The sequence below is a fragment of the Festucalex cinctus genome, chromosome 1 (genome assembly GCF_051991245.1).
Source record: "Festucalex cinctus isolate MCC-2025b chromosome 1, RoL_Fcin_1.0, whole genome shotgun sequence".
Taxonomy (NCBI): Eukaryota; Metazoa; Chordata; class Actinopteri; order Syngnathiformes; family Syngnathidae; genus Festucalex; species Festucalex cinctus.
In genome coordinates this window covers 63,042,575-63,067,520 of record NC_135411.1, presented here as the reverse complement: position 1 = coordinate 63,067,520, position 24,946 = coordinate 63,042,575, and the positions used below count along the sequence as shown (strand labels likewise).

The 24,946-nt window shown below is 38.6% G+C and overlaps 1 protein-coding gene across 2 annotated transcripts in view; it reads right to left on the bottom strand.

Annotated features, from left to right (window-relative positions):
- Positions 1-3,287: 3,287 nt before the first annotated feature.
- grb2b (growth factor receptor-bound protein 2b) overlaps positions 3,288-24,946 on the bottom strand; it is a 30,354-nt gene continuing 8,695 nt past the window's right edge. For both annotated transcript variants that reach the window (XM_077500941.1, XM_077500950.1), the window contains exons 3-6: positions 10,453-10,550; positions 7,376-7,498; positions 6,824-6,992; positions 3,288-4,715 (exon numbers count right to left, since the gene is read on the bottom strand). In XM_077500941.1, coding sequence (XP_077357067.1) covers positions 4,530-4,715; positions 6,824-6,992; positions 7,376-7,498; positions 10,453-10,550 — 576 coding nt within the window. In that variant the 3' untranslated portion in view covers positions 3,288-4,529. The remainder of the gene's footprint in view (positions 4,716-6,823; positions 6,993-7,375; positions 7,499-10,452; positions 10,551-24,946) is intronic.

The window sequence follows — 24,946 nt, the reverse complement described above, 5'->3', positions numbered from 1 at the left end:
ACATTATGATAAAAAAACAACAACTAAGTGGGATACTGAATATCAACTAGTTTAGCATAAATACCATCACCATTTATAGGCTAGCATAGGCTACTAAATGTTGTGACAGCTAAGGCTGAAGTAAGCAAAACAGTATTTTACACATTTGCTGTAAGGGTGTCATCTGGTTTACTGTATTATTTTTTGTTTGAAAAGACTGCAACAGGGTGAAAAGTGCGAGAACAACAAAGTGTAACAAGATGGAGAGACATTAAGAAAGATGAAAGGAGAGAGGGAGCTAGAGAGATATTGCTGGCCTTTAGGCAGGTGCTTAAACTTGCTCTCGCAAGATGAATTCTCGCGGTATTTGTGAGTTCACAAACTCCGGGGAATACATCTTGTACTGCTCCAGCAGGTAACAGCCGTTCCCGAACCGCTGGTGGTTCGGACCAATCACAGAGCGACATTGTGTTTGGGGGGCGGGATATACAACTGTGAAGAAACCAGGAAGCCAGCACCTACGCAGGAGCTAACAAACAAACCCAACATGGACGAATGGACGCTACAATTAATTCTGTTCTCGCAGAATTACTCGCCGTTTCCTTGTTGAATGTTGAACAGCGAAAGGCACTTCGTGCATTTCTAGCTGGTAAGATGTTCGTGCTTCCCGAAGACGAAATTTTCACCCGTGGCCGTGATTGGTTAAAACAAACATGTAGAATGACGCATCGTCCAATTAGCTCGAATTATTGTACAGAATGTCCTGCCTTTTCCCGACAAAATTAATGTGGAGAGGTACTAGATGGATATGTAATACATATCCATCTGGCTATTGCCAGGTTAGCAGGTGCTCAGTTCACTTATACAAATAATACCCAGTATGTGACACAGAGGGCGGCACGGTGGATGACTGGTTAGCACGTCCGCCTCCCATTTCTGAGGACTCCGGTTTGAGTCCAGGCTCCGGCCTTCCTGGGTGGAGTTTGCATATTCTCCCCGTGCCCGCGTGGGAATTCTCCGGGTACTCCGGTCTCCTCCCACATTCCAAAGACATGCATGGCAGGTTAATTGGGTGCTCCGAATTGTCCCTAGTGTGCGTGTGGATGGTTGTTCGTCTCTGTGTGCCTTGCAATTGGCTGGCAACCAGTCCAGGGTGTCCCCGGCCTACTGCCCAGAGCCAGCTGAGATAGGCGCCAGCACCCCCCGCGACCCTTGTGAGGAATAAGCAGTCAAGAAAATGGATGGATGTGACACAGGGTAGCGTCAATGATTTCATAGCACTTAGTCAGCTCTGATGTCACCCAGATGATGTCGATGAAATCGATTCGGCGATATATCGCGATACTACATCGCGCGGTTCTCGAATCGATTCAATAAAAAAAAAATCGATTTTATTATTATTTTTTTTTAAGAGCTCAGAATTGTTCATTCTTCTTCTTCTTGTTCAGTCTTACCGATTCAACGTCTTATCATCATTGCCTTTTTTTTGTGTGTGTGTGTGTGTGTGAATCGATTTTTAAACTTCCATTTTTAATGGAAAAACATTCAACAAAACATCTGACTTCGGGTTAGGATTCACACCTTGAGCATGGAAGAATGTTATATGAATGGAACATTAAGCCTTAATATTTTATTTTAATGCTGTTCAAACATGAAACAGATTACAACCTCTATAAGACTGAAATTTCAGTTAAATAAATAATACATTTTCATATAAATCTTACACTCTACAAGCTTACTGATTAGTATTTTCTAAATTTGAATGAAAAAAAATCGCAACAATCGACTTATAAATTCGTATCGGGATTAATCGGTATCGAATCGAATCGTGACTTGTGAATCGTGATACGAATCGAATCGTCAGGTACTAGGCAATTCACACCCCTATTGCATAGTATCTGGGAATTTCTATGGTATTCTGTAATTCATTTTAGATTAGGAACTAACTGTATTTAACTTAATTTAAAAATGGATGTCATATGGCCCACTATAGTGCGAGATTAAAAAAAAAATGCATACACCCAACCAATTAGACAATAATGAAAATGTTTACAAATGTAAGACATCATACTCATGAGGAATGCTGATTAAAATGTATTTAACATGTGCAGTAGGGCTCCATAACGAGAATAAGCCCGAAATTCCAATTCATTTATTGAATTTGAAATGAGGTAGCAAACAGGAAGCAGAACTGCAATTGAAAAATATATGATGCAAAACTTGAGCATATTTATTAATCAAGTTTTATACTATAGAATACTATTTAGTATTTAAATGATTGTTTTTTTTTTTTTACAGTCATTCTAAGGACTATGTATACAATAATTATAGAAAAGTACTTGTTTTTAACATTAAAAGCCTACTCAGATAAAACAGATCATTATAATGGTAAAAACTTTATAATTGTTTGATATGATGGTAGAACAGGTTGATGCTGCCTCGATGACATTTGCTGATCAGTTGACCATTAGATGTAACAGCGTTACTCTATAGTACTTTAATAATTACTACAAAACGATGGTTTCATTTAATTACTTTGACTTACGAAATATATATTGCAATAAGATTTCCAACATTGAATTAAATTCCACTTCCTAATTCAAATTGATCCATTTTGTCAATTCAAATTCATCCATTTAATTGAATTGTCAATTTTTTGCACAGGCCTGGTGTGGAGATGACTCCAGATGTATTTTGCTAGTCAAACCTGACTGCAGCAAGATTTACTCTGACTAACCTATCATAGAAGGGACAAATGCTGACACGACATCATTGATGACCATTATTGATCTAGTTACACCCGCAATTAGCTTGTATATCAGTGGTTGGGCCAGCAGAGAAAGCCTACAATTCTTTCAGTGGTTCTTAATAAAACACACAATCCTCTTTTTTAATAATTGCATTTTATTAATTGAAAACAAGAAACAAAAAAAAAACAAGAAAAATAAAGAAAAAAAGAAGCAAAACCGAAAGAGTATCATTAGGTAAGACAAGGCGAGACACTTAAATAAGAGTTCCATGTAGGTGTGGACTAAGGTGAAGGCGAGTTGATGTGGGAGAAAGTGGTGGGAAAGGTTAGATTATGTACACGTGTTTCTCACTGCAGGACTGGCAGGCCCCATAAAACGGAAGGGGGTCACAGACGCTAAAACACCAGAGAGAAAGGCACTATCCAGAGAGAGCAAGAAACCAACAAAAAACACGCGGACATAGACTGGAGCAGAACAGAGATCGAAATCTTTGACCAAAATAAAAAAAAAAAAAAAAAAAAAAAAAGTGCTCGACACCACAAGTTACTGACAAAAATCAAAAAGACAAAAATGTTTAATATGATTTAAGCTGATCTGTCATCTGATGAGAGAGAAAAAAAAAAAAAAGACAATCTCAGTTGTGGGAAGTGTTCATGTGTGCCAGTTGCAGACTGCTGATTACATGCGATTATCCAATCTAAGTCCCCCCATGCTATGCGCACGTATGACAAGGAGAGCTTTGAGCTGTACTGTACATGTGATGAACAAACGTGGATAACATGACAGCGCCTTTTCTTTTCCCTTGCCGATCATGTAGTTAGTTCATTTGTCCCAGCCTGCTTCCCTCGTGTTAAAATCTGCAGACTCAGTCAGCTACATTCAAATGGTTGTAACAAAAACGTTGCCTTTTGGGGGGATGGCGGCTGATGTCATACATGGCTTGCCGCTCGACGACAAGAGCTCGACTGGTTTTCTTTTCCTGATGCTAAGTGGACTTTCCAACAAGATCGCGCGTTATCAGAGACGCCTCCGATAGAAACTTGAAGGACAATTCAGCACATTCTAGAGCTACTAGGTCTTTTCCGGAAAAACAAAGCATTCAACATAATTTACAAATTTGTGATGAGAGGAAATACAGACAAACACATACAAATATATAATATATATATTCTTAAAAAAATGGATTCTCTCTATAGTTGATTTATTTATACAGCCAGCGGCTGATGTACAATGCTCACGAGCCAATTATCGCAGACATGGAAACTTGCTGTATATGGCATCAGTTCTTTTTTTTTTTTTTCCTAAAAAAAAAACAAAACAAAACAATTTCTTCTTTATATTTTTTTGTTTTTCCTTTAAAACAGATGCGGCTGCTAAAAAGAACATGCGGCAAAAGCGAACACAAGGCGGCAGAATGTTAAGAAGTTTTAAGGAGAAGACAGAAGCGGCTGTGGGAGTCAAATCATTTAGTTCTCTCTTTCCCCTCAAAGGCAGCCGCTTGCAATCCTCACCAAGACGTTCGCAGTCTCGGTGCAAGTCGAGCTGGATCTATGCTCGGCTGCCACCCACCACAAAAGCGCCGCCCGCCTATGACAGCGCTCCTGTCTTATCGCTCTCTTTCACTTTGCACGTGTTTGCATTCTTCCTCTCTGCTCCTGCTATGGTGGGGGTTTGTGAAGGGGGGGGGGGGGGGGGGGGTGCGGGGTGTGGGCGTTTGTTTGGCGATCGGATGAGGGTGGAGGGACTGATGACATCTAGAATGATGATGAAGGTGGCGGCCGTTTACATGGCGGGACTGTTTCACATGTTCCGATTGACCGGTGTGACGTAGTTGCGCGGGAACATGCCCGTTTGGCCATGGCAACCGCCTTTCCACCAGTTGGGGTCAGAGTTGTCCAGGACTTGGATGAAGTCGCCGCGTCGGAAACCCAGCTCGCCTTCCTCCTGCGGGTCGAAGTCAAACAGCGCCTGCACGTATGTGGGATGCTGTGCCATGGGAACCGGGAAACACAGGCGGACAGAGGTTAGCCAGGGTGCACCGGGAGATTCAAAAACTGGCAAGGCAAAGCTCAGGGAGGACAAAAAAAAAAAGTTGGACGCAAACTGGAACTCCAGCAACATTGGGGACTGATGTAATTCTTAATTACAGTACACCAATGAGACGAAGGCTGGATATTACTGGGATATGCACCCATAGAATATGGAAAATATATATAATGAGGTATAATGTAACATTTATACCAATTTCTTTTAGCCTCTCCATGGCATTTCTTTCTATAGGCTAGGATTAATAGTGTACTTTTGTTAGCTGAAATGATGATTTGATGATTTTTTTTTTTTTTAACATGGCTAAAACAGTGCCCAGTGACACACTTGTGTTCAGTCAGCCCTCCCCTAATATATAAGAACTTCATCAGTGGCTATCCAGCACAATTGTGAGTTGCTTCAGGCCATATCCCACTGAGCTGCGAACATTGCCAATGTTGAATTTGTGACACGTTCACTGCGTAAAAGCGACATTTTAGATAATGCGCGAATTAACCTGAAATTTGAGTCAAATCGGCCCACACAACAGATTAAAATCATTTTCTGTTTCCGTTTTATTAGAAGATGTAATTATTGGACATTTTTGTCCAGTCACATCATGATGTGATGTGCTTTGTGCAATCAACGGCCCCATTTTGCACTTATTTCTTGGTCTAATTGTGCAATAAAAATGCATATGGTGTCAACAATTATTGCCATAATTTAGATATCACTCCTACCCATCTCAGATTTCATATTCTTCCTCCGAAAAAGACAGACCAAAAACAAAAAACAAAACATTTATTGCAAAGTGACTGGCAAACACAGCAACCCGTCTGAGTTTGCATGTGCATTATGGTGGCATATGAATAAAAAATGTGATTGATTGTCTCCAAAATTTACAAATACATGTGCAGACGTGCACATTTTTGTCATTTTGTATTTTGTCCATAACTAATGTGGTAACTTAATTATTTTTCATGTACAATACCTTTAAAATGTATTTTTTCTTCTTGTTCTTCTTGATGACATCACCTGTGCTGAGGAAGTAGGTAACGACCAATCATGGCTCAGTTTACTGACCAAACCCAGAAAACAGGTGAGCCGTGATTGTCCGTTACCTACTTCCTCAGCACAGGTGATGTCATCATCAGTCGACAGCAAGTAAAAAAAAATACTTTTTAAAGGCATTAACTGTACATAAAAAATAATGACGTTGTCAAATTCATTATGGACAAAATATTAACTTTTCACTACTGAAAATGGCTAAATGAGTCAAGTATCATTTTAATAGTCTGACAATATTAGAACGAAACTCAGTTTTTGTTTTTTTAAATTTAGCTCACGTCATAAATTGGCAAAAAGAATTACGTCTATCCAAAAAACACGACTGATTGTCACCAAAATTTACGAGTACAGTATACATGTAGACATATCATCACCCTCTTAAAATAAGTGCCTGTCATTTTTTTTTTTTTTGCAAAAATTATTTTTTTGCCTAAATCATTTCTTGATACAAATGGTTACATTCCTTGTGTTTCCTGAAAAAATGACTGGCAATTATTTTAAGAAGGCATCAATATGTTAAGCGTAGTCTGGAAATATTAGACCAAAACTTGCAATATTTTGGTTAACATTTAAGAGGGAAGTGCTGCTGCACATTCACATGCAAAATACTTTTAAATATCAGTTTCGTTCAAATATTTCCAGACTAATAAACTATGGTTATCACATGTCTGTCTTTTTTTTTTTTTTTTTTTTTTTGACATAAAGTAACGTAATGTTTATCATTCAGATGTTTCGGGCTTATTCACAAAAGAAAACAAAACCAAAACATGCTTATTTTCACTTTACAGGGGCCAAGTATATACGTAGCTTCTCACTGAAGTATGATCCATCTCTGCACATCACTTTTTGTTTTTAAAGGAACGGTTGGTTTCCCCCCCAATTCCTCAATAATAAATATCCACGATATCAACAGGAAGTTACTATTGAGTATCAGTTCCTGCTAATTGATCGACTAACAATAAGAGGGAACCAAGTATCATCACAGGAAGTTAGCGTGTTACCTGGTGGACCTGCTCGATGTCCCGCAAAAAGATTTGCTGGTTACGGGAGACGGAGGTGGAGCGATGGTAGTCCACCAGCTCATTGAGGGAGTTAAACTTCACCACCCACAGGAAATACTTGCCGGCGCCATCACGGAGAACCTTGAAGTGCTGTACATCGTTCCCAAACCTGGAAAAGGTCACAGCCAGAAGTTTGCCTTGAGGCTTGACAAGAAAAATCAAGCGTGCAACGGCAGAAGCGTGTGGGACTGTATTCAAATGAAGCGGCCAATGAAGCTGCTGATTCATTCAAGCGCAAAGAGAAGAGTGCAGCGACATGATGCGTTTTTCGGTAATGGAAACGCAGAAGAGGAAGTAAGGTCGTTTACTAAGCAAATACTGGAAAAGAAGCTAACGGGCGAACCAAGCTCAGACTTCACCAGAATAAGGAAGTGGCTGCGTTGATGACTCAGACCACCAGAGCTTGGTCATTTGTGAAGCTGATCGATTGTTGGGAGAGTGAGCAATGATGGATGTTGAACTCCAGTTGGAGTTGTGCGTGCTGCTACTCACTTGACAGAGAGAGAGAAGTCGCCCGGTGCACTCTCACTCTCTCTAATGAGGAAGGCGCCATCGTGCCTTTGTTTGTTGAGCATCTCCTCTGCTTTGGCCCGAGGGATCTTCCCAAAGAACCACCTGGAGGAGGAGACAAACACTTGGGTGACTGATATTCCTAACAGAGATGAAAGCGTGAGTAAAGGTGACTGACTGGAAGTTTTTCATTTGTTTTTTTAATTACCGTAACCTTTGCAAAGTCAAATAAAAATGTGGCATCTTGGCAGAAGCAAATCGATCATAAGAGATGGCCAAGTCTTTTTGGCAATATTACCAGTCAACATTGTATTCTGCTTGGAATAGCACTCTTGCTTTATTATGTTGCATTTGAATATTCAGAGTTTACAAGGGAACTTGGGCTGATATGAATTAAGAGGTTAATCAAAATGTTACTTGATAGTAAAATCTACTATATCAATCAATCAAACTATTATAATATAGCAGCTTTCATACATTCAAATGCAACTCAAAGTGCTGACCAATTACAACATCCATAATACAATAAAAAGAGAAAGCCCCCCCAATCCCGATGCTCTTACCCACAGACACACGTAAACCACAACATGGTGGGGCACAGAAGAACCCAGTAAGGAAAGGCAGTTCGTCCACACTGAGAGGGATGACGGTCAACCACCACAGGGAGCAATGCCATGCCAGAGACTGCCGGCCCACAGTGACCGCAGCCTGCTCCATACAGACTGAAGCGAGCCGACAACCGCCCGCCCGCAGGAGACCAGCCATCCCTCCCAGTGTGGAGGCTCCCTCATGAAGAAACACTGGAGCTAAAAAAGTTAATAACTACCAAATAAAAACATTTAAACACTAAAAGAAAACAAACACTATAATAAATAATTACATAATTAAATAAATAAATAAATAAACAAATAAACAAATAAATAAATAAATGGCAAAAACAATAAAGGTCAAATCTTAGGATAAGCTTGCTCCTAGAACAGATTGCCATTTTCTTTATTATATTTCCAATGGACAACAAATTGTATTGCTGTTAACTGATAACTGACAACTGTTGTAACACAACATAATTGCACAACAAAGCACAGTTGACACCAAGGTGATTCCCTACACACACAAAATTATTATCATAATTGGGCATGGGTATCAGGTTCTGACAGTATAATGACCATGAGCAGAGAAAATAGAAAAAGTGGTATCAATGCATCCTAAACAATTTACCCACTGGGCAAAAAGGTTTCATTGTGCAACAATAACGTCAATATTTAATTAAGGACAAAAGCCTGCAGCATATTACATGTAAACCAGTCGAGCTTTAGTTATTGTGAATATGACTGAAGTCTTTTGGCGAGGTGATGTTTGGAGAGCAGGAATTTCCTATTGAAGTATTCTTAGAGCCCCGCCATGATTAGATTTAACAGCAAATTGGATCGTTGCGTGTCTCATTTGACACGGCAGCTACTTTGGAGGTTCACTGACAGTGCAACACTCACCGACTAATCGCACTTCACAGGCCCCACAAACCGCAAGCATGACTAAAGTGCATCAAAAGCCACACTCGTCGACCACAATATTATTTATGACCGCTTGCAAATTTGAATAAATCCAATTGTCAAACGAGCTTTATTTTATTTTAAAATGTGTAGCTTGCACACTGATTGACATTGAACCATCACTGCATTATTTAAACATTTTGAAACCTCTATAATATAGAGGTTGTATAAAGAGTCTGTATAGATAGAGGTAGTCATTGTGGTTCATGTGATACCAAGGAACTTTTTTTTTTTTTTTTTTTTTTTGCCGTAGCAGAATAAAGTGTCATTGCACATCCACTACAGTAGATGGCAGTGGAGCTGTCATTCCAAGAGTGTGTAAGTAGTATTAGCCTGTGCTGACAATTACATAAACAAATGACAGTATTTATACTCTGCATTTTAACAAAAAAATAAATAACAACAACAACAACAACAACAACAATAACAATAATAATAATAATAATAATAATAAAGGACTGTACTACACAGAAGCAAGCATGTGCCCAAACAGCAGCCTAACAGCCTGCCCCAGACAGCGGAACAGTCAATGGATGCATATTTAAAATGTAATATCACTCCAGTAAACACATTTGAAAATTCTGTGCCGTCATTATTTACTGTACTCTATTAGTAATTGAATAAATAATTTACAGTAGAAAGCCAAACGATGGCCTGATGATGGATAGTCATCACATGAAAAATATGTTTTTGCAAAAGATGATGCTCAGCTGAGTGATTTAAAGTAGGTTTATTTTTCTAGTTGTGCAGCAGTCTGCATCCATCGATACATTTTCTAAACTGCTTGTCTTCATGAGGGTCAAAGGTTGTTTGCAGTGGTGAAGAAAGGCATCACATTGCGGGAGCTGTGGCTAATGCTCAAAATTTAGATAGCACATTTTGAGGCATCTGAGTGCTCAATATGGCACAGGCCGTTCTACACGAAAGTTACGAATGTAACTACGGTTCTATGAGTCCCTCCCGACCGCCAGGTGGCGGTGCTGTAACCAGCACGGAATTCCCCTTGACACTGTCGCGACAAGGAGGGACGAAATAGAACAGAATTAAACAATGTTCAATTCATAGTTTTCAGAGTGAACATCAAAACTGAGATTATGTTTATAATATCAGTTATTTCGATACATCTCTTATATGGCAAATTATATTATGCAAGAGGTCACACTGTTGTGGCCGGTCACTGTAAAGTCAAGCACAAAACATCCTGTGTTGTTATGCAACAGGATTGTTTTTTTTCCCCCCCGTTTTTTTTTTTTTTTTTAAATGCTTTACCGTATAGTAAACCAGCAACTGCCATTATGAGTGTCCCTCAAATAAAGTTGTCCAAATTGACAATGAGGCAAAACAATGCTCAAACTTCCATTACTGAACATTTGTTAGATACATTTAACAAAGTACTTGTGGGAGATCAGATGCAACCTATTTGATCTCCATCAATGAATTTCATTATGGCAAAGTTGTACAAATAACGGTGAAATAAGAGATTTTAGAAAGCTGTGCAAGAATACTTACGGATGGGCCTTCATCTCTATGTAATTCTTGGGGATGAAACCATCTTTTCCATTTAGCTCTGCCTTGTACCAGTTCTGATCACACTCTTCATTTAATACCTGGTGACGACAAAAAACAAAACAAATAGAGGGTCATTCATGTTGCACACAACCACATCAAATAAACAATGGAAACTAATGACATCTTGCAGGACCTTGAAAGTAGAAGTTCAAATTTGTGGTGGTGGGCTCGGGGTGAAGTGCACACTGTCTACAACAAGGTAACTAACTGCTTGGTGAATATTTGCACATGCCTTAAACAACAACACTGGCATATGGTACAGCACAATTAAAAAGACACTATAGCAAATTAGCCAACTACTTAATCTAGGGTGAAAGAGCACAATTGGAAACATGTAGACTGATTAAGTGACAACGTAATGTGAACAAGAAAAAACAGATGACCAACATAAGGACTGATTATACGTTTGCACCTGGTGAAGGGAAAAGCAAATAAACACATACCTGATTCCTCGCTAAGGATTTACATCTCGATTACGCTATGCTAGTTAAAGATTATACTAGTGCTAATGGTACAATTTTATTTTCTGTTGTCTTATTGCAATGCTGATAAACATCTGCTGATAAATCTTGCTTACATCACTTCCATTTTCTTTTTAGATTCAAATGAAAACAATTGCGTGTTTCTGTCATTGACCTTAATGCCAGAATATTGGTCATTCTCATTCCAAAGTGTCAAATGACAACCACTGCTTTAATAGACTGGACCAAATACGGATAAGTCAGCAATGAAAATTATCTTAGCCACAAGCCCACAACCTTAAATGCTATTTCTGTATTTGTATCATTCTTTGCATGTGCGTGTAGCTGGCTTTTATATTCCTCTCGCTATTTAAAAATAGAATGCAGCCCTTTACTTATTGGGGCAAGAATGTGGGTAAAATTGTTGCAGCTCACAGTCACTTTGTTTCGAGCTGCATATGTTCAACTTTGAGGAAAGAGGGCAACAAGCTAGTTTCAATTTAATGTCATGTTAACTGCAAACTCACTCGCTTCATATAAAGACCAACAAATTTAACAAAAAAAGAAAAGAAAAAAAAAGTAAAGAGTTATTGTAATGCAAAAAAGATGAGCAGGAATGTGTCACAAAAGGGGGCCGTGACTTGGGTGAGACTGAGCGACTTGAATTTAAGCAGAGATAGCATTAATCCCAAGCCTTGGAAGCAGTCAGGCAGAATCCTGCATTGACGAATGACTCAGTTTCACTCATTAGAATTTCATAAGTTCAGGGGCTTGACTTCCTTTGATCGCATCCCATCTACATAATTCAAAGAGGAAAACATGCTTTTTTTGGGCTGGGGCACAGCTTGCTCTTAAAATCAGAGGTCTTCACTTGCTCCCATTCTCTGTATCACTTTTCCCTGCCATCCTTATTTTGCCTCTTCCCTAAAACAATTATTTCCCCGATCCACTCGAGACAGTTGTCCTGTTGGCCTTAGACTTTTTGCTCTAGTGAGCTTGCAGAATGCCAACTGTCACTAGCCTTTGTCAGCTGCTAACCCTTGAACGTTTAAACGTTCAAATACAAGTTGGTAGAAGCATACATCAATTGTAAGTGGCTGTGGGTTCTGTCTTCAAACAGCCACCAAGCCATGCCTCAATTACGCTCTTTTGGCCATGTCCCACCTTGCAATGGAGCCACTTTTCAGAATCTACTCCAGGTGGTTTTCTCCCTGAAATTTTAGGTTTTTCATTAAATTATAATCTTTCTCAAATTCTAACTACAAAAACATTAAATATTCAATTTTTCAAAAGTTTTGTTGGGAAAAAGATAGAGAAAAAAATTATGGACTATTAAAATTTTTAATTTAATTATTCAAATTAATTGAAAAGTAAAAATTGGAATTGCTAATTCAAAGTAACAGGCCAGCCGGCAACATTTTAGCTAGTTTAACAAGAGTTTGTGGATTCTACATACCCGATGATACATGTACTCCTGAATTCATCCTGTTAAAGGAACACGATTTATGAAAAACTAACCAGCTATTGTGAAATGGTTAATTTTAACTATTCCCTGAAAAAAAATGTCAATTCATGTTGAGCGATTATGTTTTCATGTAGCACCTTTTATGAATATTTTTGCATCAAGTACAGGATCGGCCATTTTTGGACAGTCAAGTGAACATCGTGACATATCACGTAAACACGCAAACAATAACATGGCTGCCAGTGACAACAAAGAGACTCACGAGGAATTATTGCATTCCACGGCGGACATCAAAGGTGGAATTATGCCTTATAGCAAAGAAGCACTTTTTCAAAAGCAGTACAGCAAGGAAGGACTCGCCAAACATTTGTGTCCAGCTTAAAGTGAAGATGAAACCGGCCGATAAGGAGGCCGGCGAGTCGATTGTCGAAGTTGGGGACTGACGAGGCTCAAATTACCAGTCAAGTCACCACTGACATTGTTCACTCTGGAAATGTAAGTTGTAGACGGTCCCTAGCCTGGACGGTAAACATCCGAGTGACTTTTACTCTTCCAGGCCATGCTACATGTGTGCTAAGCACGCTTTAGCCCACATTAGGAGACCACCCCGCACCACCCCACCCCACGCGCTGAGGATTCTACTCTGAACAGAATTGGCGCAGTATTTGGGATAGAAGACTTTTAGAAGTCTTTTTCTTACCCATTACATCAGCAGCTGTCGTTTACACACAGAATATGTCATCACGATCATGTGACCAGGAGAATGGCATTCACCACGGTATGTTCTTATTTTGATCGGTTTAAAAAAGAAAATTCAAGGAATAAGATGCCAGAGATATTTGCACCTTTATTCTTTATACACAATGACTAATACAATACTGGAAAGACTGAGTTAAGTCTTGTATCCCTTTAAATAAAGGTCAATTAGGCTGTTTCAAAATTACTTTTAAAAATTGAATTACTATTTCATGGATGAAAATGACATTAAACTGTATGTATGTCAGTATGTCCTGAGCTTCTGAGTCCAGATTTGGTGGCTATCTGGTTACACAAACATGGTGGTTGCTAAGGACATGTTCAGGGTTGTTGGTGACATTTTCTGATTGAAATTCTGACATGTCCAGACCATCTTCAAATCACGGTATGTCAGAGATGAAACGTCAAAGCACAATTGTTGATGTATCATTGGAAAGCTAAGATCCTCCTCCTCTTTTTGATTACGCCAAAACTTCATTTTTTAAATTTGGGCAGTCGGTTCTCATATGTTCTCTAGTGAATCCATTTTGGCACAGGAACAAAGGACCAAACACCACTGGAATAAAAAAAAAAAAAAAAAAAAAAAAAAAAAAGTCATCTGTGACTGAGTGATTTGGCCCACAAAATCAAAGTGCACAGATGCTTATCTGATTTGAATAATCCACACTGAGGCAGCCCTAAAAACAATGTACATTGGTGACATAGCAGTGTTTACTAAAATGAGCACAGCTAGAAAGCACATAATTTCCCCACATTTGGGTTAGTCCTGGTTCTAATCAAATAAAACCCACTGAAATTGGTTGGCTTTTTCATTTGCGTAGATGTCTATCTGGTGTGTCTCTTGGAACTGAAGGGGTATAAGCAGAACTAAATAACTGCTTGGCAGGCAGTATTCATACCACACAGAAATGGGACAACCACAGCAATATGTCTATGTCTAAGTTTTGTCTCTGCTCCAAGACATTGGACGATTTGCATCCTTCTCTTTTTGCTGACTACTTTTTTTTTGTGGTCTTTTTAATCTGATTGAGCCACAATATATATAAATTGCTATTTGATAGGCTAAGGTCCATACCAGGGATTATCTTCTCCACAGCTGCCACTGCAGACCACCTCTCTGACATTAGATTATGCAGCACTTCCATCGACAACAAGCCATGAGTAAACATACAAACCCCTTTCAAAAAAATTGAATATCATGAAAAAGTTCATTTATTTCCATACTTCCATTCAAAAAGTCAAATTTTCATAGGTTACAGATTCAGGACCCAAAATTTAAGTAATTTCAAATATTTATTTTTACATAATTTGGCTTTCCAGCTCATAAAACCCATAAAAATAGGATTTAAAAAAATGGAATACTGTGAAGAAATCACCATGTATACTAAGTTCTCAGTGTTTTTCATGGGGGGAAAAGATGGATGGATGGTATTTTCAAAACGATATGTCAATCTTGAGTAGTTGGTTGGGAATCCCTTTGCCTTAATCACTGCGTCGATGCGCCGTGGCATTGCGTGGGGGTCCTGGAAGCCCAGGCTTTCTTGATGCTTGCTTTCAGCTCTTCTGCTGGCCCTCATTTTCCTCTTGTAATACTGTATTATCAAGAGGAAAATGAGGGCCAACAGAGATTTGCAGGAGTAGCCATTGTGGAGAGCTAAGGTGTTAACCTACTAATCAGAAGATGTTTCAGTCATAAATGGTCAAATAAAAAGGCTATTGTAATATATTTTTGGCCAAATTGTTACAGAGAGCAGCTTTAAACATAAGGTCTCAAGATAAGTCCAAGATAAACAACAACTCTCAGCATGGAAAATGTATTTCGCAAAATATTTTCCATTTTTAATAAATGTATCTATAAATTGATTGTGGTTTTTCTCTGTAACAGAATGGCTGTTTACTATCGCTCAACACAGCGCTCGAACTTTACAAATCCATCCACAAGTACCTTTTAAATTGTAAATATAGTTCAGCGTTGTTGCAAAACATTTATTTTATATACTATAATTTTATGACTTTGGCGAAGACCGGCAGGCGCCTCCGGTTCTCTCGCATAAAACAAGGAAATGGGTGCGTGCCACGGCGTTGCTTGCTGCGTTGCTGTCGACCAATCAGATGACAGTGACGGCCCCGCTCAGCCCCAGACTATCGTCGCTGCAGAACCACTGCCGAAAGGGTTCTGAGCTGCGGTTACAGCGGAACCGCTCGGCCCCGAAAAAGGTCCCATGGAGACGCTAACAACCGGGGACAAAAAAATGCCGATTCAGTGTGGGACCGGTCCTGATAAACAAGAACGTTTTATTTTTTTTTAGGAAAAGTCATTCAAACGACTAGGGCTGCACGATTAATCTAAATCTAATCGACATCGAGGTTTGACCAAGTGCAATAACCTAAATCGCAAAACAGTGCAGTTTTAGATAGTTTTTCTTTCCCCCCCTTTGCCGTTTGAGTGATAGCGGTACTAGCCAACCACAATTGCTGATGTGCGAGTCTTAATGGCGCTGACCAATCAGCGTTGTTGGTTCATACAAGTTAGTCTGCGCTCCGGTGCCTTCATTCTATACAGCCAGCGCAACCATAACGAGTGCACCTTGATTGCTGTGCACCAAAGTGGATTTAATGGAAGAAGAAGGGACTTCTGCCGCTACAAAGGAGGGGAGAGAGAGCAACTTGTAGCAAAGAATGGCGGTATGTCTGTTATTTGGAAGCATTTCAGATTCGACAAAAATGACGTGGACCAAAAGAAAAGCGCCAGATACAAAATGTGCTATCAGCGAGAAGCCAGATCTAGAGGCAAAACGACCAACTTATATCAACACTTAAAAAAACACCACCGACTTCGGTATGAAGCATGTCAAGCAGGTAAAAAAAAAAAAGACCGACAAGGGGAGGTAACTAGCGGGTGTGCTAAGCTAACATTGCTAACAGCAGCATTCACGTTAGTCACGCCTTATGAAAAAAGTTCGCATAGGCACAAAGATATTACAAGGGCACAAAGAAATTCAAAAGCTGTATGCAAACAATGAATGGACAGACCTCAGTTTTGCACTGTTAATACAAGAGTTTTGTCATGAGTACTTGATATAAGTGCATAATAGTGTGCAATGTTTAAATGTTGACACTTGATACTTGAAGATTGTTTACATTCATGTGTCTCTTTCTTGTTTGAATTTAATGATGCTACAAAAAAATAATTGGGATGTTATTTTCCATTCTGTGTTATTATTCTGGATATGTAACTATATTCTAATCTCACCATAGCCTAAGCCTCAATGTATTGTTTTTATTGGCAAATTATTTGGTTTAGAAGCATAAAATGTAGGTCAAAGCTCCCCTCTTAGCATCTTCACCAGAAGAGGACGTCTTCGCCTCGTACTTTTAATCAAATAGTGACATTCTAGTATTGCATTGTTAAAATATTGATCAGATTACTTGTCTGAAACTAAACTGACTCACAATTGTAGTGTTTTCATGCATTTTAATGTGTAAAACACAAAAACTGCAAATCGAATCGCAATATTGGTCTGAAAAATGGCAACTAGGTTTTTCCCCCCAAAAATCGTGCAAACGACTGTGACCTTCTTTATGCCCAGCAGGGAAGCAGCAGACATAGCAGAACAGACCAAAGGAGTCATGAGCTCACCGTCTCAGATAAACTAAGGAAGATTATAACGATTTCACTCAATGAAGTCCATTTATTGAGAATGCTCGCGGCCAATACCATGTGTGAGGCCTCCCTTAGAGAGCAGAACTTGCAGCATCATAATACACAAATCAGACTTCCAACTATTTAACACAGTTGTGGTAAAAGTAAAATGAACATTCCCACTCTAGAGGGGTAAATTGCTGAAATAAATGTTATTACAGTGGAACTTAAATATTATTACTGTATAAGTGAAGCAACATTGTTGCCAGGAAAATAGATGTGATACCACAAGCATTGAGAAGCAGTAATTGGTCCAGGTCCCGTCCAGGTCATGTTTGTAAATGACAATTAGTTCTCAAACATTTTTACCTGGTTAAATAAAATAAATTGAACTACAACTGTTCTCAATCGATTCGATTTCGATTCACAAGAGTTGAGTTAATTTCGATTTTTTTTCTCCCGATTCGATTCACTTGATTAATTAATAATTAAGGAACATCAATTCTTCTTAAATATCAAGGTCATGATAAAAATTGCACACACATTAAATTCCAAATTAAACTTTGTGGAGGCAGTAACTGCTTACTGATTTAGTTTAATGAAAATAACGTGTATAATCACTTACGTGTTACACAAACATTGACATCAGCAAGGATGAGATGAAAATATTTTCATAATTCTAATTCAATAATTGTAAATATAAATTAAAAAGATTCTGAATTGTCTTAAAGTGCAACAAGTCCGGTCTTTCATAAATTTAAGAAAATACTTTTAAATTCATGTGAACAGCAAACGTCAAGAGAAAGGCAAGATACAAAATATATGGCCTTTAAATTCTATATTTTCTTATGAATTTATGGGGGAAAAAAAAAAAAGACAGTAAAATCGATTCATGGTTTTATGAATCGATATCAGGCTCGAAAAGGAAAATTAATTCTAGCGCTGCACAATATTGGAAAAACATGCGATATAGTTGCCAAATATAGAGAGAGCAATATTATTGCAATATCTAACATGTACCTACAGAAATTAATTTTTTATTATGTAATGACAGAATGAAATTTTTTCATGCGGCAAAATAAACAACCTCAATGTATTCTTAGTTAATTGTAATTACCTCTCAATAATGTTCAACTATTGGATGGCGCTGCACACTTTAGTTAGCATCTACATGGTCAAATTCAGATAAAAGCATATAATTCCATATGAAACTTATTGCATGTCTGTGCAATATGCATATTGCATGGGCCAATATCGCAATTGATTTTTTTTTTAAACATAATGTGCAGCCCTAATCAATTCGATATTGATTATTCGATTTTTTAAACCCAGCCCTAACTACAACACCAAAGCAAGCCTTAGCAGGTGTTACAGAGGGAAAAAAACAAAACAAAAACACCCACTCCAAGAGAAGGTGGCTTCTTCAGACGGTCCGCAGTGGTATTGAAGCGAGTGGTTTTTGATTAATCATCAATACATCATTACTGTGGGCTTATTATCTTAGCATCTTTGGTATAATACAGTATATACATTCAATTACAGTCTGATTTCTGACCTACTTTTAAACTCATTCACTTCCAACCATTTTAGAAAATGTCAACATTTTCAATACCCACGCGATATTACATTCAATAATTACCGGTATATATAAACCGAATCTACTAAATGACAGCATAAAATAGAACACTTTTTGCCTCGTCCCGTTCTTTTATAATTGACAGCAGAAAAATGTAAGTTGCACAAAATACAGCTATTTCTCCCATGGACTCTGAAACTGTGTTTATTAAAACATCTGTATTCTTTGGCTTTTGGCACACCATGAGACTTGTTCTTGGTGTTTTGTGGTGTGTATGAGTTTGAAGTTTAGTATACTTATTTATGTATTTATTTATCTCTTTATTCACTACTTCTTATTTATTCAATGATGTAAAATGTATTTACTTGTGTAAAACAACAACAACAACAACCTGTATTCGCACTTCAAAATGTTTGCTTTGTTCTTGTTTATGTACAGCACTTTGTATACAGCAAAGCCTGTTCTTAAATCGCTTTATAAATAAAGTTGAGATGAGTTAAAGTTTCCAAGTTTGACATTTACAATGGAGCATAATCAGATTCTCCCCCATTATCTCCACTCTAAAAATATATATAATTGACAAGTATACTTGTCAAAGGCAGTGAATGAGTTAAACACTTCAGACTTTGCAGCATGGGAACTGTAACAGTGAGTGATGTTACAAGTCTAAGTGAGAATTACAGTTCTCTGAAATACAGAAGTCTGTTTTGACACACACATCAGCAGGAAGTGATGCGGTGATGAGGAGGAGTCCTAATTACAGTTCTCTGACTCAGCACTAAGTCAAACAGAGCAAGAGCAAGAAGAAAAGACTTGGAGGAATCAGTGGAGAAAAAGAATATGACAAATTGAGTGATCAAATCTCAAAGAAGTAGAGGGAGAACTCCCTACCAAAGAATCACAAACCTTGTCATATGCTAGAAAGAATGGTGTAATCAAAAGGTCATCTCTGCTGCAAAGCAGTCAAGCAAGCTATGTTCCTGTCAGGTGTGTACTGTCCTGCATTTGTGCTCGCTTATTAATCAAATGTCTATTTATGTAACCCGCATCAATCCTCTCTGAAAGTGAAACTTGTCCTCTCATTCCCATGCTTGCACAGTTTCCTGCTTTGATCAGAACAAAAAACTAGAATCCAGCAGTGTGGTACCATTTCAATATTACCGCTTTCCTTAGAGAAAGAAAGGCAATCATTCATAGAAAATGTGCGTTGAGAACAATCACATCTTTATGTTTGTATTGTTTTTGTGAGTTCCATGTTTTGCCATGCACACTGGGACCAGGAACATGATGGTAGTGGCATCAAGAAAAAAGTGGTGCAAACATGGTAGAAGTAGACGGGGAGAACAGTCATTTCAACATTTTCCACTTCAACCTACCAGCTAAATCAAAGGATAGTAATGTAATCACCATGGAATTGAGGTATAACTAGTCAGACAATAGTAAACCATAGGGCTGGGTATTGATTCAGAATCGATTCAATTCACAACAATTTTCGCTTCAGTTGAGGAATTCACGCAGTAGCTATTTTAGACAGTCAAAATGACCATTGCTGCAAATAGTACAAACTTCTTACTCTAATTTAATGCATTAGTAAAAATATGAACATTTACATTAAGAATTGAATCCATTGCAGTTACACTTGTAACCTGTTTCGTTTAAAATGGCCTTATAAAAATAAATAATTTAGATCAATTACAACCACAGTACAGGCTGTGTAAATAAAGTGACAAAAAAAAAACCTGACACGACATTCACATTGTTGTGACATCCATCCATCCATCTATCCATTTTCTTAACTGCTTTTCCTCACATGGGTCACAGGGGTGCTGGAGCCTATCCCAGCTGGCTTCGGGGGTGGTGGAGGATATCGATATAGGGATATGAAAAGGCGTATCGATACAATATCGATATATCGATATTTCAATCCCAGCCCTACTAAACCATGCACAAATAATAGTCATCATCCATGACATCAATAACACAAGTAGTCAGTGCCCTTCAGTTTGACCTGAGTTGTGTATTCTACCGTTGTGATCTGACAACTATTGCACCTTACCTTAAATAAATAAGAAAAAAAAAAAAAAAAAAAAAAAAAAAAAAAAAAAAAGAGAACCAATCGACCTCATTTAAACCATCACCAAAAGATTAAATCTTCCTGAGGGTGCACAGTATATGCGGTAAACAGGATAAACTTGGCCTACTTTAGAGATTTAGACTCTACCAATCAATTGCAATAATGCTTGTGGTGACCAAATGACGTGCAAAGGAAAGTGGATGAGTGTGCGTGTGTGCATACGACGTGTCGATCATGTGTACGCTCAGGGACCCACCCCGTCGGCCCTGCCCTTTGCACCACCTTTTGGCGACATCATCCTTCTGTCCCTCTCTAGGCATGACCACTCTAACCAAGAATAACCAAACTTTACATTGGTGTAACGGTTACACTGCGTGTAAATCGATTAGTCATGCCAAGAGATTGACATACTCAGGTACGTTCACACAGTGTTCCCTCACTTTTTGTGAGTGACACGTTCAATGCCTGCCCATGATTTATTATTATTATTTGTTTTTAATAAGGTTTTTCAGTTTTGTGAGGTGGGTTACACATTTGCTAAGCCCTGTGTTGTTGTGCGCTCGCTAAATGGACCGTGTGGAAACAGAAGAGCTGTTGTGAGCGGAAATAACAGTGGTTGAACGGCTGCGGTTAGAAAATCCTGAGATTTAAAAAACATGGTTAAAGGGGCTCTCTGCCGGTTTCACTCAGGAAAATGCACTTTTTAAATACAGGATTTAAACAAACAAACTACTTCTCAATTTATAGATATGGGCTTTTCATAACATGTGGGGGTGAGTTTGTCCTAAACCCCCACCCCCCCAGCCTGTATTTTGTCATTTTATAGATATACAGCGGGACGTTTCTGTGGAAAGACAGTGTTGACACCCCTCCAGTCAATCGCGGAGCGGGGGGCGGGGGGGGGGGGGGGGGGGGCGGGGTTTCGCAAACGGGGCCGGGAGAACGTGTCAGCTGCGTGACGTCACTCCCGCGGCAATTTGAAAGCACGCACTGATTATTTATTTATTTTTTTTTCTCAATCACTCGCTCACTCATAGAAGCTTACGTGTGTGAATGAGTGAGTAAAGAAAAAAAAATCCGTGCGTGCTTTCAAATTGCCGCTGGAGTGACGTCACGCAGCTGTCACGTTCGCCCGGCCCCGTTTGCGACACGCCACCCCCCGTTCTGCGATTGGCTGGAGGGGTGTAAACACTGTCTTTCCACTGAAACGTCCCGCTGTTTACAAAACAAACACAAACTGGCAAAATACAGGCTGGGGGTGTGGGGGTTTAGGTCAAAATCAACTCCACACATTATGAAAAGCCCATATCTATAAATTGAAAAGTAGTTAGTTTGTTTAAATCCTGCATTTAAAAAGTGCATTTTCCTGAGTGAAACCGCCAGACAGCCCCTTTAATCGTAAAACCGGTTAATTGCTGCATCCCTAATACTAATAAATCTGACAATACTCCAATGACGAGAGGGAACTTGACGTGTTTGATGGAGAACTAGCTCAGCTGTTCGCTTCAGATACAGAAGATGAGGACTTTGAGGGATTTGTGGATAAGGATTGATCACAAGTAACGAGAGTACATTGTTAAATACTTTAAGTATAGCCAAACTCACTGCTTACATTCAATAAATGTACAAATAAACACCGAACTTGCTCTGCTGCCCTTTTAAATACTAGCATGCTAGTGGATGTTTTAGCGTGAAAGCATGCTACCATATATTTTGAGCTAACGTATGTTTAACCGTGCCTGTGCCCAATAGTGCCCTGCGCCTTATATGTGTTCAATACAGAAATAGCACCCGTAACTGAGACTGGGTCTTTTAATATGGTACGCCTTATAGTCGTGAAAATATGGTATATTAAAATGACATAGCTCAACATTTTAACAATAAACCTTGCCCAAATATGTTATAAATCTTACGTTCAATGACTTAGGTGGGTCAGAAGAAAACAAGCACCAAACAACAACCTCTAGTGCTCATTTGAGTCAGTGAATGAGGAGTCAGTGCTAAAACGTTTTGAGTACATTGTAGGTGCTAAAGTGCTATACAAGTGAAAGCCCATTTACCAATAAACCAGGCAGAGATTCAATAACCCCTAAGATCCCCATTTGAAGGCACACAAGCAGCCAAGATTTCAGAGCCGATTTGTGTAGCCCTAAAGTTCTTAGTAAAAGCATGGATTTGGATTTGTCTATCAAAGCACCGGGTATATTCTCCTGACGTTTTGGTATGAAAAGGCAGCGCTGATAAAACACTCTCCTTAGAGGAGGATCAATAGTTCAATGAGTAATCGGCAGTGTGGGACCCATTAATCAGGGATGGGTGCAGAGGCTTCTAGAAAGTAATGAGGCAACAGGCTAAAAGCTTCTTTCTAGGATAACATTGGTGGGGCTTTACATAGAAAATATAGTTAGCCAGAATATAACAACGTTTGAAAATGAAAACAGCAAGGCAAGAGGTAGAAAACAAAAACAAACAAACAAACAAAAAAACAAACAAACAAACAAAACAAAACAAAAACGTCCGAGATTGACTGCATGACAATTCCTCAGTCTAACTCTACTGCTCTTCTCTGCATCGGCAGTACAATATTGTGGCAGATACAGACAAGGGTTGCTGGCGTTGACACAAACAGGATGCGAAAAAAAAGAAAAAAAAAACTACTGGAGGGAGGGAGGGAGGGGGAGAGAGAGAGAGAGAGAGAGAGAGAGAGAGAGAGAGAGAGAGAGAGAGAGAGAGAGAGAGAGAGAGAGAGAGAGAGAGAGAGAGAGAGAGAGAGAGAGAGAGAGGGCAAAGGGTGGCAGTCGAATAAATTTTTTTTAATCGTAATCGCATGACAATTTACTTTATTTATTTTAATATATATCTAAATTTACAATAAAGTGTACACATTTTTTTTTCTTCGAATTTTCACACTCTTGTTAACATGAAAGTGGGAAGAAATGTTAACAGAAATATGGTATTTTCTTTAGCCATCGATTCAGTAATTTCACAACAATTCATTTTTTTTTTTTTTTATTCAAAATAGGTACTGTACTGTATAAAAACAAGTAGGGGTGTTAAAAAAAATCGATTCGGCAATATATCGCGATACAACAGCACGCAATTCTCGAATCGATTCAATAGGCAGCCGAATAGATTTTTTTAACATCCATTTTTGATGGAAAAATATTCAACAAAACGTCTAACTTTCACACCTTAAGCATGGAAGAATGTTATATTAATGGAACATTAAGCCTTAATATTTTATTTCAATGCTGTTCTAACATGAAAAAGGTTACAACCTGTTTGTTAAATACAGTGGCTCACAGTTATAAAACTGAAGTTTCAGATCAATAAATAATACAACTTCATTCAAATCTTACAGTGTACAAGTACAAGTTTACTGAATGGTATTTTCTAAATTTGAGTAAAAAAAAAAAAAGATCGCAACAATCGACTTGTAAATTCATACCGGGATTAATCGGTATCGAATCGAATTGTGACCTATGAATCGTGATACGGATTGAATCGTCAGGTATGAGGCAATTCACACCCCTAAAAACAAGTCTCACATTCATTTGTGTTGGTCATTTTTCTGTCACTTATATGGCATAGTTGTGTTTGTAAGACAATGGTGACAGCTCAGTGCATCTTTTCATATTAAGAGCTGAAATATTTTTATCATGAACTATTGATTCTGCACATTTTAAAAACTGTAAAATACAACTTGACCCCAGTTCCCACAAACATATGCATTGTTATTTAATTTATTACTGCTAAATTGTGTTACAGTGACTCCTTTGCACAACATTAGCTGTTTTTATTTTGTTAAGTTTGACACGGATGTGCGTTGTAAAAATGACGCAACTTTACTGGAAACGACCATAATATTTAGAGCTCCTTAATTTTTAACTTTAAGTAACTTGCAAACTTTTGCATATTAAAATTGTAAAATACGTCTTGACGCCAGTCCCCACAAATACATGAATTCTCATTTAATTTATGACTGCTAAATTGTGTTATCGTGACTCCTTTTCACAACACTGAATGCTTTTATTTTGTTAAGTTCTCGGATGTGCATTGATTGTAAAGTGACACCGCTTTACTGCAAACTAAAGAGGCTCCGCTCTGCTAAAAGCGAGCCAAGAGTGTGACTGTGTTGCGAGCTATTTTCTGGAGTTGCTGAATAAAATACGCCTCACATCTAAAGATCAAGTGGCTTGGGGTCACTCCAACTGACAAGATGGCATCCATTCGGCTGTCACAGGGGTTTTGAGAGTGCCCATGGACACTTCTTGGAGAGCTTGAGCAACCTAGCTCGCTGCTAACGGCTAACAGAGTGTGTTCTTTCAAAGCAGGGAACCGGCAGTAGTGCTACACAGTCCAAATGGATCTTCCACGCTAACATTCTACCCCTTAAACATTGTGTTTTAGCTCCAGTGTAGTACAGTGCTTTTCTATTTGATAACACTGACGTGGACGT